The 14,615-nt window shown below is 31.2% G+C and overlaps 2 protein-coding genes and 1 non-coding gene across 3 annotated transcripts; 1 reads left to right on the top strand and 2 right to left on the bottom strand.

The window, feature by feature from the left end:
- Positions 1-2,606: 2,606 nt before the first annotated feature.
- TRNAI-AAU (transfer RNA isoleucine (anticodon AAU)) lies at positions 2,607-2,680 on the top strand. Its single transcript has one exon. It is a non-coding gene; the product is annotated as a tRNA-Ile (tRNA).
- A 3,021-nt stretch (positions 2,681-5,701) lies between these two features.
- LOC131028787 (calcium-binding protein KIC) lies at positions 5,702-6,368 on the bottom strand. The gene has a single exon (XM_057959135.2). The coding sequence runs from the start codon at positions 6,090-6,092 to the stop codon at positions 5,739-5,741; it is 354 nt and encodes a 117-aa protein (XP_057815118.2). The 5' UTR covers positions 6,093-6,368; the 3' UTR covers positions 5,702-5,738.
- A 5,428-nt stretch (positions 6,369-11,796) lies between these two features.
- On the bottom strand, positions 11,797-12,711 carry LOC131028766 (calcium-binding protein KIC). The gene has a single exon (XM_057959104.2). It carries the CDS (start codon positions 12,335-12,337, stop codon positions 11,984-11,986), a length of 354 nt encoding a protein of 117 aa, XP_057815087.2. The 5' UTR covers positions 12,338-12,711; the 3' UTR covers positions 11,797-11,983.
- Between the last annotated feature and the right edge of the window lie 1,904 nt (positions 12,712-14,615).

The following is a 14,615-nucleotide window of genomic DNA, read 5'->3' as shown; positions in this document are numbered from 1 at the left end:
AGCTTTCATTATATGAGAATATGCACTAAATGGATATCTACATCCATAACTATATACTTTTATAAGTGCTTGATTGCTTACTTTATGTTGGAATGCATCTTCATTATAGCTCATATACAAGTTGTATGTGGGGAATGAGGGAGACAAAAGCATAAAATTCAGATTCAAAAGACCCACACACCAATGAGACTCTTGGTGCAAGTTATAAGAACTATATTCAAATAGATCAACTTGCCAAGGGGTGTCCTATTGTTCTCTATCTCATAGGATCCCTAAAGTCAATGTCTTTGCTCTCAGATCACTGAGAAAAGTGACTTAGGAATGACAACTCCAAGAATGAGTGATGTTTGATTTATATGTATGAATGCATTCTAAGATGTATATGATATCGAAATTATGATAATTAAACTAGCATAAAGATGATAATAAGATTAGCAGATTATCCTAGCAATGATATACTAGTCTAACTTGGATATTCTATGATATTAAAATGCTTCTAAATGCTATTATGATGATTTAACAAAGAGAGGCTAAAATGACTAGTAAAATGACTATAAGTTTGATGCACAAAGACTTGGATTCTTTTTGAAGAAGGAATGGGTTCTATTTATAGGGAAAATAGGGGAATGGATGGTCAAAGTCAAATAATCTTAACAAGGGTTAGGATTGAAAGTTAATCAATTCATGTTCACAATTCTCAACAATGAAATGGTGACAATTATCAACAAGAGGTTGATTGAGAGGAGATGTAAGAAGCATTAAATGCTTAAAAATACATGAAGGTTGTCTTAGGAGGTAAGGGTTAAGGTTAGGTTAGGGTCATCCATTGGATAAAGCTTTTATACAAGGGGTAAACTCTTGTGCAAAGGTTAATAGGATAACCAAGGTTAAAGCCATGAATGCTTGATGAGACCCTTGGGTTAGATGCGGGTTGAGTTAGAGAGAAAGTCTCTAATCATGCAAGAAGGTTGAGCTAACCATTAATGGTTATGCAAGAGCCTTAAATGGTTTGGAAGACTTTGAGGGTTAACTTGTTGAGGACATAAGACCTTTAATGCATTTCAAAGACTTTGGAGGCTTTGAGAAGTGGCTTCTCTTTGCTTAGGATTGTGACAAAAATTAGGAGATGGATTAGGCTAATTGTAATGGATTAGAAGAATCTAGAAGGGGTTTAGGAAGCAAGTGGGAGATGTAGGAAAATGCAAGTGGAGGGAAAAGGAATTTAATTAAAATAAAATTATTTTATTTCAACTAAATAGATGCAACTTGCATAAATACAAGTGGGAGATTTAAATAAATAAATTAGATTTATTTATTTGCAAGGATCAATTTAATTAAATGTAAATATAATTAAAAAGGGAGAAAGGGGAATTAATTAAATAAAGTGATTTATTTAATCAAAGGCTAGAAAAAGTTTAAGATGAATTTAATTAAATAAATTGAGTAATTCATTTAATCAAATAGACGAATGTGAAGAAATTAATTAAATAGAATTTAATTAATAAGGAGAATGTGGTTAAAATGAATGTTAAATATTCACTTAGGAAAGTGGTTAGATTTATACGTCTACACTAGTTAAAGTAGAAGAAATTATCACGTTTAAAATTACATACTTTGCACTTTCCTCTCTGTATTGACCTCATACAAATCTATTTGTTCATAATGCAATGATTGGTATGCAAAATAATGTATATTTCATGTGAAATTTGGTCAATAAATTGATCCTAGTTTGATTTGATATGTACTTATTTTAAGGGTCTAGAATTGATCCTTGGTTCCATCCATTTATTTGCCTTTGTCAATTAACAACTGCTTAAATGATTTGGATTAAATGTACAGTTATGAAAATGACCTTTAATCTTTTAAACTTCAAATTCAAATCTTGAGTCTAAATTTTCTCTTTAACTAGTCATTATGAGTTGACTAGATGCATAAAAAATTCAATTACATGCCAAGATATTGCATTGAAGGAAAGTCCTAATTGGTTTAAAATATCTAGCATATTTTAAAAAAATATGTAACATTTGAAAAAAAAAATCTAATTAAGAAATACATCAAATATTTAGCATTCGTATTACAACCTAGACATATTGAAGAATCAATTGATGTGCTCAATCAATGTTAATTTTTTTTTGGCTTGACATGATAATGGTGTTTGACACAAAGACATGATATTCATATCATATGTAACTCCTGACCATACCAACTAGTTTTTTATGCATAGACAAACTTCTAAAAAATTCAAATGCCAAACTCACAGTTATAAGATTAATTCCATATATATACATCACTTTGATAATTTAAAAATAACTTTGTTAAAATCATTTCTTATACACTTAACAACAAATAAAAATATAACACTTAACAATATCATTATTTATTATTTAAAATTATTAGCATTTATTTCAATGTCTTATTGTAAATGCTCATTTATTAATTAATTTATTCTTAATATTTTTCTTTAGAGCATGTCGAAATGTATTTTCGGTCTAAAGAGAGGAATATGTTAGGTATCTCCCATCCCCGAGAAATTCCCAATGGTATAAAAGATAACCATCGAAATGGAATAAGTCAAATTAAAAAAAGACAGAAGGTTTTCAACTGAAGGCCTATTAGCTCAGTTGGTTAGAGCGTCGTGCTAATAACGCGAAGGTCGCAGGTTCGAGACCTGCATAGGCCACTTAATTAACATCTTCTACACGGATGAAAGTGCTTTTTATATGGATCCTAATTACAAAATTAACGTCTTCTTTTTTATATGGATCCCTAATTACAAAATTAATATCTTCTATATGGATTAAGCTAATAATTTGAAAGTACTTTTTATATGGATCCCTAATTACAAAATTAACATCTTCTACACGGACTAAGCTAATAATTTGAAACAATTTTTAATAAACAAGATTGGTTACCGAAACAATTTTATTTATGAGGATATTACTCTAATTCTCCTTACACATGAGAATACAATTATACTTACAATTTTGAGTTGAAGGATATTGTTCTATCATTTTATTAGTGTTGTACTAATAAATTTAACATATAGGGATAATGTTTTAGTTATTATTTTTATCGAGTTATCATAGTTCTATTATTTGTCCAATGAGTATATTGCAATTTTGACAATGCGTAATGTCCATCAATGCTTTAGATGTCACTTGGAGAATTCGAATCTTGGTCTCTAACACGAGAATAACATTTGGCCACAACCTGTTGGAACTTTTTAAATAAGTATTTATAATAATAAAAATTAAATAAAAAGATAAACCAAAAATTTGTATAATAAGCAATTCTAAATAACATTAAATTTTCAAAGTCTATTAAAATAGATTATTCAAGCTTGCAATTTTTTAAACGAAATGTTTTGGATCAAATTCTATGATTTTTTTAATTTAATTTATGATATTAAAGATCATGAATTATATCTTAAACATTCAAGTCAAAAATTGTTACAAGTTATTTCAATTATGAGAATCCACCTAAAAGATATTTCATGAGAAAAACAAAACCCTTCTTTTGTTCAAAATTGATTGTATTTTATTACTTTATACTACCTCTTTTTTTTTTAAATTATTAGAATCCACCTAAAAAATATTTTAGGAGAAAATCAAGACCCTTCTTTTGATCAAAACCGATTGTATTTTATCAATTTATTATACCTCCCCCTTTTCACAACTTTAGAGTTTTGCTCTCACACATGCTTAAAAGAACTAAAAAGATTATTGGGACAATGGGATTGCAAGAAATAAATATTAAGATTTAGTACTCTCCCATAAACTTTTTGGACTATTATTATTTGCTTAGGCAAATATATGGAAAATTCATGATTGAAAAGAATTTAGATCGTTTGATTAAAGTGAAGATAAACCATCAAACGTTCATGTCATAAGATATACTAGAATTTCAATACACATAATTTTACCAAGCATTTGAAAAAGTACCATTGCCATTGATGCTAAGATGGATTGTTGAGATATGTTATTAATAAAATGTTTAGCTCATGGTAAGCTCGTATGAAGGATATGCTGTGGACTTGGAACTTTCTCACTTTAAATCCCCTTCCCCTTCTTTCTAGTCATGTATAAGCATTTATACCAAAATAATAACACAATGAGAAAATAAAAATTAGTTTCCTCAAGCCTCTTCATCTTCTACACAAGATAAAACTAGATAACATTTTAAAAAATCTTTTGAATTCCTTTTTAGGCTTGCAAGATAGCAAATGAATTTTTGAATACTAATTTGTTGATTATCACTAATCTATTTCCTTGAGGCTCATTATCTTCCACATAAGATAAGCATATATAAACTCCTTGATCCAAATGATAAACAAAAAATTAATGTTCATATTTAGCCTTTTGTAAACTAAACTAGAGATTAAATGAAATGTAATTGTTGGTTATAACTTCCCATACATGAAAAATATGAAATTTGTTGCAATTCCATGTTTCACCTCATATTATAGCTAGCTTAAAAGATCTAGAGTTTGGATTGAAGTCGTTTGAAGTGAAGTCAAACCCTTTGCTATCATTCGTTGAACAAATATGTAGCCTTGAAATCCTTAACTTCCCATTCTTCATCACATTTTATTTTCCTAGAATGTTTAGTAATAGAGATGAGATGTATTAGGAGGAGTTGTGACTACTTGATTTTGAATCATTACTAATAGAACCTTCACCTTATATTTTTTCATTAAAGATGACCCCACCTGATATATTAAGTATAATGTATTTGTCTAATTCTTTATATTGAATTATCTTTAACCCTTTTAAAGCTCAATTTATCAATTTTTTATATTGGAATGATTTCATTACATCACAAATAGGGGAGAGGATCTAAGAGTTGAGCATCATAAATTACGCTTCTCAAAATTTTATGTGGAAATTTCAAATCACTCCCTTTTTTACATCAACTTACTTGGCAAGTCCCCTACTTATAACTAAGGTTTCAATGCCACACCAACATGCTTTTTGTCAAGGTGTCCAAAAAGTCCAAAAAAATGTGAGAGAGATACTTATGCACCAAGTCATGTTCCATTGGTGTGCTGAGGTGACATCACATGAATTGTTGTTTTTTAGATCTAAAGAATACATTTGGTTCAATTATGGATAGTCATCATCAACACTAACAACTTTAAAACGAACTTCTCCATCCCTCTCCAATACAGATGACTATTCTCCAAACAAAACACCACCTCATCAAATACACAAATGTGCATAAGAGAATTGATTTTCAATGGAGTTTTTATGGATAGTCATCATCAACACTAACAACTTTAAAACAAACTTCTCCATCCCTCTCCAATAGAGATGACTATTCTCCAAACAAAACACCACCTTATCAAATACACAAATTTGCATAATACAATTGATCTTCAGTAGAGTTTTTACATTTTTACAAATCATGTAAAAATCCATTATAATTTACAAATTTTATATTTTCGACAAATACTGTTTTGTATGAAGAATAAATGGCCGAACTTAAGATTTACAATTATTAATCTAAGATACCTAATTTTAAAAAAATATTCATTTAATCTTTAACTGCATTTTCTTAATGCCGTACGATTGCCCTCCTTCTAAAAGAGAAACCCTAGTCCATGTGTTGAGTGTTTAGCGTTAAGAAATCCTAATGCAGCTTTGATGCAGAAATTGCCATTCACATACCAGTAAAAAGGGGATAAAAGGCAGACAAAGATCTGTGAAAAAAAAATATGCAAACAATATTTTTTCTGAATTTTAAGCTTTACAATCCTTCAACGTTTCTTCCAATTCATGGAGCAGGGATTCCTGTAGCCAATTTTCAGCCTCCGCCATGAAAGAAGGGCTCAGTCGAACCATCAGAACACAAAATTCATGCTCATTCAAAGCTCCGTCGCCGTCCAAATCCCCCTCCTGCACCATCGCTTCTATTTCCGAATCTGACAAAGATTCCACACCTAAAATTGCTGAATTTTTCCTCAGACTCGCGACGGTGATCAAACCCCGTTGTGGATCAGCCAGTAGACGAAATCCTTTACAAAGTTCCTTCATGAAATCGGGTTCCCCCAATTTCTCCGCCATAATTGGCAAGAAATCCTGAAATTCTTCCATTGTATTTCTCCTTATATTTTTCTAGAATTCTGAGAGAGAAGTAGAGCATGAATTGCAAGGAGATAAGGAGGACGTATTATAGATTTCATCACCGACGCCTTGAGAAATCATGTAGCACAAATTAAATGCAGAAATGGATAGGAAACTGCGCGACGCTGTCTAACCGTCCAAGACAAGCTGGAGATGGCCGGAAAGTTTTTAAAAGAAGTCGGTGAATTAAAATTTGGAAGTTGCAGACGCCTTTCGTTGCCACGAGTTGGAAATTTCCTCGAATTCGCCCTCAAAGCAACTCATAAAATTCTCGTGACTTGACGTACTTTTAAAAGCCAGACAGTTAGCCGATACTGACTTGGAATATTCGTCATTACCGAGCATATTCGTCAGCATATGGGAAAATCGTCATATATTTGCCCGGTTAAGATGTTTTCATAATCCGGAATTTCATTAATATACGAAGTCGTTCTACACAAAATAGTATTCGGCACAATTTCTAAAATTTGTAAAATAATTGACGAATTTTTTTAAAAATTTTCAGAAGTGAAGTCTTCATTTTGCATCCCATTGTTATTAAACTGCAAAACAATTGTTAAAAAAATGTTTTTACAGAAGTGAAGTCTTCATGCTGCATCCCATTGTTGTTAAACCACAAAAAAAATTCTAAAAGAATGTTGTATTTTGCAGATCCGAGATTAGCATGTAGAGTATGTATACGTGTAAAACAAAATCCATCTTTTGGTTAGGTAATAATTGTAGAGGATTTTGTTACACACACACATATGGGGAAAGTGTATCAATAGTCATTATAGCTAACTTTGCACACTCACAAATTCAAAATAGTATATCAGATTTTGAGGATTTTTTGTTGTTGTTGTTGTTGTTGTCTTTGTATGTGGCTTAACTATTTTTAGCTATTGTTTTGGCTTTAGGTAGTAACAAAGCACTTTGTGGGATCGATTATGCACGCAAGGGTTAAAAAGTAAACATTTCAAAGTGTCAGCGAATACCTACTTAAAGGTGCCCCAATAACTGCACACTTAAAATTGCCAATACTTATGCTCAAACGACCTAGTAGTTGTGCACAAATGGGTCAATCATGGAGCAAAAAACCTTAAAAAGTGAGCAGCTATTAGTACACGTGAAATTTATTAATGAAATTTTACTAGGGGGTTGGGTGCACAAGGAGTGCATGGTTATTAGAACATGGGGGTGTGCTTCCCCTATATGTATATGTATACATATATACATATGTATGTATATGTATATGTATATGTATGCATACATACATATGTATGTATATGTATATGTATATGTATATGTATATGTATATGTATATGTATATGTATATGCATGTAATATGCACACACACATACGTGCACGCGCACATCATAATTGTATTCAAACAATTGAATTACAAGCTTTTGATAATGATAATGATAAAAAGATTTTGCTTACACCAAATGGCTCATATTTTACCCACCATGATGAAGAATTTGTTTCCATTTGTGTAGGAAGCCTTCACTTGGATGAAACAAAGGTCTGTGAAATAGCTATGTGCAAATGCTTTTAGTATATTACCATATTCTTTATGTTTTAATTATTCTTTGGATTTTTTAGATGGAAAGTACAATGATGTTTGGTTTTATTGAAGGCTTATAAGATCTGTAAGGATTTTGAATTGAACACAATGGTGGGTTTAGTTTATTAATACACATTCACTTTCAAAATCTTTGTATTATTTTTCATTCATTGATTTTTCGAAGAAGATTTGTGTATTTTCTCAAGCATAAATCTAAGTTATTATGTAGCTTCAAAGGGTTCAAATCTCTTATTGAGAACTAAACGAAAAAATGACAAGTATCGAGAATGGATGATTTTGGGGAATCTTATTCAATAAATTTTGACAAAGTTTGTAAGGACAATTTGGTATTGTAAAAATTTGATGGGTACAAGGATATTTTCACTTAGCTTAGTAAGTTCCATAGCAATGATATTTTTCAAATTGATGTGAGAAGATGGATCAAAAAGGAAATGTGGGGGTCTGATACGCATCAGGGGCATGCGTGGAGTTTCACAACCACAAATGAGGGGTAAAACTCCACAATAGCACAATGTCGCCAAATTTGCACAAAAGCAATAGTCATTGATTCACCAAAACCTAGGAATTGTTGATGGTTCCAATGGTTCCTAGAACCACCAAAAGCTCCAACCTTGCATAACTTCTCTATTTTTGCTCAAAACTTCACTAAAATGAAACTGGGAGTATCTATTGCACTCTTCTATAAGATGGCCTTACGAATTTGCATGTGCCTTGCCCCAAAATGGTCTTATTAATGATTCATACCCCATAAAGAATAAATTTGAAAAGAGAAGGAGTTATGAGAACCACATCAAGAGTCGACAAAGGTTTTGAAACCATGAGAAAGTCTCAACAAGCACTTTATTGAAAATTGTCTAAGGAAATTGGTAGTTGGCAGTGTAGAGGGAAATAAGAACTTGTCAACAATTGTGATGGTTCTTTGAGCCATTATCGACACTGATAAAGGTTCTTGAAATTATGAGAACCTTTGGTAAGCCATAACTTGACTAATTTGAGTCCAAAATTTCCCAAATTTGAAACATAGGTACGTGTTAAGTTGTTTTACAAGGTAGAGGAAGCAAACAAATCCCAAGCAACTGCTTTCGGATTTTTACAATATCGGGTAAATGACTAAGGTATGCACAAGGGGGAACACACAACTAAGAGCAAAAATTTAGCCTAATGACCCACATAACATTTCTTAGGTAAGCTATTAACAAGGGTATGGAAATGGGCACACAAAAGGGAAGGGGCTCAAACCAAAAGGGCATGATAGGTTTGAGTCCCAACACAACCAATAGAACATCTAATTTGGATAATTATAAGTAAATACACAACAAATAACTTTTAGGTGATATCAATAACAATTCATTCAAAAATATTTAGAATCTAATTATATATGATATCGAAAATAATATGCATACTTGGTTTGGTAACCCTTCCTTTGCATCTTAATAGCATTATTACTATCCACTTTATCTTTTATTTCTTCCTTTAGATTCATCTCTCTACTTCAATATAAACATAGAGCTAGGATTTTCTCCCAATTTATTCATTCTTTAGGTTCATGCATTAAATTAATTAATGCAACTCCTCATTCAACTGAGTTTTAAAAATCATGCTCAAACTTTTGAGAAATGAAACCTATTGTGATTCATTATAGTCATGGTGAGTTTATTAAGAAATACATTCAAATGCATGGATCTTATGTCATAAGAGTGATTTCTAATTTTGGCCTTGTGCAAAGAGAATCAAAATTGTCTTCTCAATTTCTTTGTGTTAGGAGGTTGATGTATTGTGAAATCAAGTTCTTCTCAATAGTATTTTTTCTAATTCTATTAATATAAGGGGCAAGAGGCAATCCATGATAAATAAACTTGTGAAAACTAATACAATTAGAAATTCAACATAGACTAAGATAAATGGTGCAATGTTATCAATCTAATGAACTTGGATCCAAACTTGAGAAACACAAACACATCTAAAATGAACCCACAATAAAATTTATCATGCTATTTCCAAATTAATATTTAACAATGAAGAAAATTGATCAATCTCTATAACAACACTTGATACAATCATAAGCAGTATAATTAGTGTGTTAGAGAACTATTCCACAACCAAACCTTTTTGTTATGAGATCATGAACTTTATAAATATTATTTAATCCTTCTTATTAGTTTTTTCCATCCAAAATTGTGCTTCTTATCAAGTGAAATGAGTTTGATAGATCCATAATTAATAATTCAAACAATGTTCTCTCTGTAAACACCTTAGAAACAAATTCAATTATCTAAAGATCTTTTCTAATTAGAATGTTCAATTTCTAAATATTGATAATTCTCTAAAAAAATAAAACAAATAAATATGATAAAGAAGAGTTTTAAGTGCTCATTACTCTACGCAATCTAATAAATCCTAATGTATTCTATATTTGGAATGAAATTAGGTGTTATGCAAATGTCTTCCTAAGAGGATCTTAGGGTCTCATGATATTAACAATCGTCTTTTCATTATTTTATAGGTGGATATTATCCTATTCTATATATAAATATAATTTATGATATGCTTCATAATAATTATAGACATGCTTACCATGAGGTCTAGGGAAAAAATTCTAAATCAACGACTTAAAATTCAAAAATATGTTGAAGCTATTTTTTTTTTTTTTAAACTGAGTTTTAAAGGGCATAAACATAAGATCATGAAGAAAATCTTTAATAATAAAGTCTAAGGTAAAATAGGATATTTTTATGATCCCAAATCCCTTATCTAGATATCTTCTTATCTCTCAAACATGCATCCAAGAATCATATATTATTCTCCAATCTAGAAAATATAAATCATATTATCTAATTATGGCCATATCCTTGTCTCCTTTACATCATATATATTAACATCCAGTATTAAGTTATCTTTTATTTAAATCAACATTAAAAAGTCATAGCGAATCTTTAAATCTACTCTAAACAAGTTTTATACTTTCTAACAAAGAACTACAATCACCACTTTTTTTTTATCTTCTTTTGAAATATAAATAATATGTACAATCGCTTGAAAATAACTCTAATATAAAATTATAAAATAATTAAAAACACATGTTTTAAATTTGATTTTTTTTTATTGAGGATTATTCATCCTCTTTAGCTAAGAGCCAAGGATTTAGGGTTATCCATTCCGCCAAATTCGTTCGGGACACAATCTTAGCCCCATCCCTTATGATTGTAGAGCCTTGCACTCAACAAGACTTGATCTCTAGTGGGATCAATGAGAACCTTTCAACTTCAGTAGTAGACTAAGGACTCATTGATAACATTTGATATTTTAAAGATTAATCTTCTTATTAATTATTGAACTTATTTTAAAATAAGAAATATTCTATTCTATTCTATTTATTTGTAAATCTTATTAGGCGCTAAAATAAGACACAATGTTATGTCAATATTAACCAACTTTGCTATCTTTCCTATCCAACAAAGGCTCGAGAGGATGAAAATCAATTCTATAATTATGGTTTTTTTTTTTTAAATATAGAAACGTTATTTAACAACATAAAAAACTCTATGAAGAAGAAGCAAAGTAGCCCACAAATAATACTAAGAGTAATATAATACATGACAAGTAGGTCGGGGAATTTCGTTAATATGGTATTAATAGGTTTCTTTTATGTATCTCAAAATGGCTTGTAGCAACCAAATTTATTATAGACATTAAACTAAAATCAAGTGGCTTCAACTCTTATTAAATTTTTTTTGTTAATACTACTTTTTATTGAAAAGAATCATTTAAACTTGATGGATCAAGGAGTTCAATTAAGTTGTTTGTCATGATGTTCTCCAATATAGTTGATTAAGAAGGTGATTTGGGAGTGAAAGTATGATAATATGACTTATATTTAAAAAATAATAATTCGGTAAATCACAAATTATGAAAATAGATAATAAATCTTAAAAAATTAAAAAAGTATTCATATATTGTAGTAATATATGATTTATAAACATAATTTTTTCAAAAATACATGTTTAAATAGATCGATTATTAGTTTTATCTATGAACTTAAATTATGTTCCAATTCTATATTATCACCTCATTTCATATTAGATAAACTTTAATCTTCTTTCCCAAAGATCAATAAATCAACATTTTATATTGAGGGTGATCCCGTCATAAACAACTCATGTATAGGGGAAGCGTACAATAGCTGTTATAGCTAACTTTGTAGACAGATAGATCCTAAACATCTCATTAAAAAAGGGATGAAAGGCATACAAAGATCTGTAAAAGAAATTTATGCAAATAAATATTTTTCTGAATTTTAAGATTTACGATCTTTCAACGTTTCTTCCAATTCATGAAGCAGGGCTTCCTGTAGCCAATTTTCAGCCTCCGCCATGAAAGAAGGGCTGAGTCGAACGATCAGAACGCAAAATTCGTGCTCATTCAGAGCTCCGTCGCCATCTAAATCCCCTTCCTGTACCATCGCTTCTATTTCTGAATCTGTCAGAGATTCCACACCTAAAATAGCCGAATTTGTCCTCAGACTTTCGACGGTGATCAAACCTTGTTGTGGATCCGCCAGTAGACGAAACCCTTTACACAGTTCCTCCATAAAATCGGGTTCCCCCAATTTCTCCGCCATAATTGGAAGGAAATCCTGAAATTCCTCCATTGTATTTCACCTTATAATTCTCTTGAATTCTGAGAGAGAAGTAGAGCATGGATTGCAGGGAGATGGGGAGTAGGTATTATAGATTTCATCACCGACGCCTTGAGAAATCGTGGAGCGCAAATTAAATGCAGAAATGGATAGGAAACTGCGCGTCGCCATCTAGCCGTTCAAGACAAGCTGGACATAGCTGGAAATTTTTGAAGGATTGTTCACGAAATGAGTCATTGTTTATGAAATTTGGAAGTTGCAGATTCCTTTTGTGGCCCTCTTTCCCACGCGTTTGGAAATTTCCTCGAAAAATCTTCGTGAATTGACGGAGTTTTAAAAGCCGACAGACAGTCGAAATATTCGTCAGTACTGGGCATGTTCGTCTGCATGTCGTTAAATTGTCACATATTGGCCGTATAAGATGCTTTCAGTCATCGGGAATTCCATTCATGATATTGTCCTGCAAAAACCGCATCGTCAAACATCGGACACGTGGCAGCAGCTGTCCCGCGCCCTTCACGTGTTGTACAGTGGATGCTCTAACAAACATTCGAAACTTCTTTTGGTCGATGGTAAAGACAGAAGATTGAGGGAGAAAGTATACATTTTTGGACATATCAGAAAGTAGAAACAGAATAACGCTTAATTTTACAATGCGACGTCTTTAAGGATAGGCAAGCTTATCATTATGGTTAATTTTGTGTCCCTGTAGATTCTAAATGATACACCAAATTTTGGCGATTTATTTTTTTGTTGTCTTTATATGCAACTAAACATAAATGATACATCAAATTTTGGCGATTTATTCTTTTGTTGTCTTTATATGCAACTTAACATAAAATTTTGACAATTTTTTTTATGTTGTCTCCACGTGCCACTTAATTGCTAATAGCTATTGTTTTGGCTTCAACGATGCATGCTTTGAGATCCATTATGCGTACAAGGGTCGAAAAGTAAACATTTCAAAGTGTAGCTCGATACTTGGTTAAAGATATAATCGTGCACTTAAAATTGTCAATATTTATGCACACATGTCCCAGTAGTTGTGCACTATGAGTACCAATAAAGGTGCACAAATGGGCCAATTATAGTCCAAAAATGATAAAAAAAAGATGAGCGGCTATTAGTACATTTGAAATTTATTATTAATAGACTTTTAGTTATCTGTTTTTTAGTTTTTTTAAAATTAGTAATTGGGGCATTGGGTCTCCAAGGAGTGAACAATTATTGGAACATGAACAATAATTGGTGCTCTTCCCTAGCAATAATAAGTCTGGTGATATGTTGGCAGCTGGCTCTTGAGAGTTTTTTCCATCCAAAATTGCGCTCTTTATCAAGTGAAATGAGTTTGATAGATCCTTAATTAATAATTTAAACAATGTTCCCTCCCTAAACACCTTAAACTCAAATTTAATTCCCTAAAGATCTTTTCTAATTAAAATGTTCAATTTCTAAATATTGATGATTCTCTTAAAAAAAAAAAATTCTTTTAATATGATAAAGGAGAGTTTGAAAAGCTCGTTACTCTACTGAATCCATTAAATCTCGATGTATTCTTGGGTGTTATGCAAATGTCTTCCTAAGAGGATCTTACCATCTCATGATATTAACAATCTTCTTTTCATTGTGTTATAGGTGAATATCATCCTATTCCATATATAAATATAATTTATGATATGCCTCATAATAATTATAGCCATGCTTACCATGAGGTTTAGGGACAAAATTCTATATCAATGACTTTTGTATACACTAAAAATTGGTCTAGAGATAACTGATTACATACAAAGTTATTTAATTAATTAAAATCTTTTATTCATCTACTATATAAATGAATTTAATAATTTGTCTATATAGCTCATTATTTTCTAATTCTTCCTATCTTAATTCATTTCTTCTATTTTCCTAATTAAATGGACAAGTTTAATTAATTTGTTCCATTTTCTTTCCTTCTTAATTTGAATTATTAATTCAAATTAATCTCACATGCGTCTCTCATTTAATTCAAATTTTAAATTTGAATTAAAGCACATGTATCCTACTCCTAACCACCTTCTAACCTCTTTCTAGCTCCTACCCCTAATCTGACCATGAGTTAACCAACCCTATCTTCTCCAAGCTCCTTATCCTAACCTCTTGTGGGTTGTTCATCCTCTCTTGAGGACACATGGCACCTTTTCCACTTGTCCCTCCTCCCCTTGCCACTTGCCTCTTTGTTTGCACTTGGTGGAGACTCCTTGACACTTGTCCCTCTAGGGATGACAAGTCTCCTCTCCTTCAACCTCCTTCC

The sequence above is a fragment of the Cryptomeria japonica genome, chromosome 5, assembly GCF_030272615.1.
Source record: "Cryptomeria japonica chromosome 5, Sugi_1.0, whole genome shotgun sequence".
Classification (NCBI taxonomy): domain Eukaryota; kingdom Viridiplantae; phylum Streptophyta; class Pinopsida; order Cupressales; family Cupressaceae; genus Cryptomeria; species Cryptomeria japonica.
This window is presented reverse-complemented; position numbering and strand designations above follow the sequence as displayed.

Bases quoted from the DNA above. Each gene is read 5' to 3' on its own strand.
- LOC131028787 (XM_057959135.2), bottom strand. From the start codon at position 6,092: ATGGAAGAATTTCAGGATTTCTTGCCAATTATGGCGGAGAAATTGGGG.
- LOC131028766 (XM_057959104.2), bottom strand. From the start codon at position 12,337: ATGGAGGAATTTCAGGATTTCCTTCCAATTATGGCGGAGAAATTGGGG.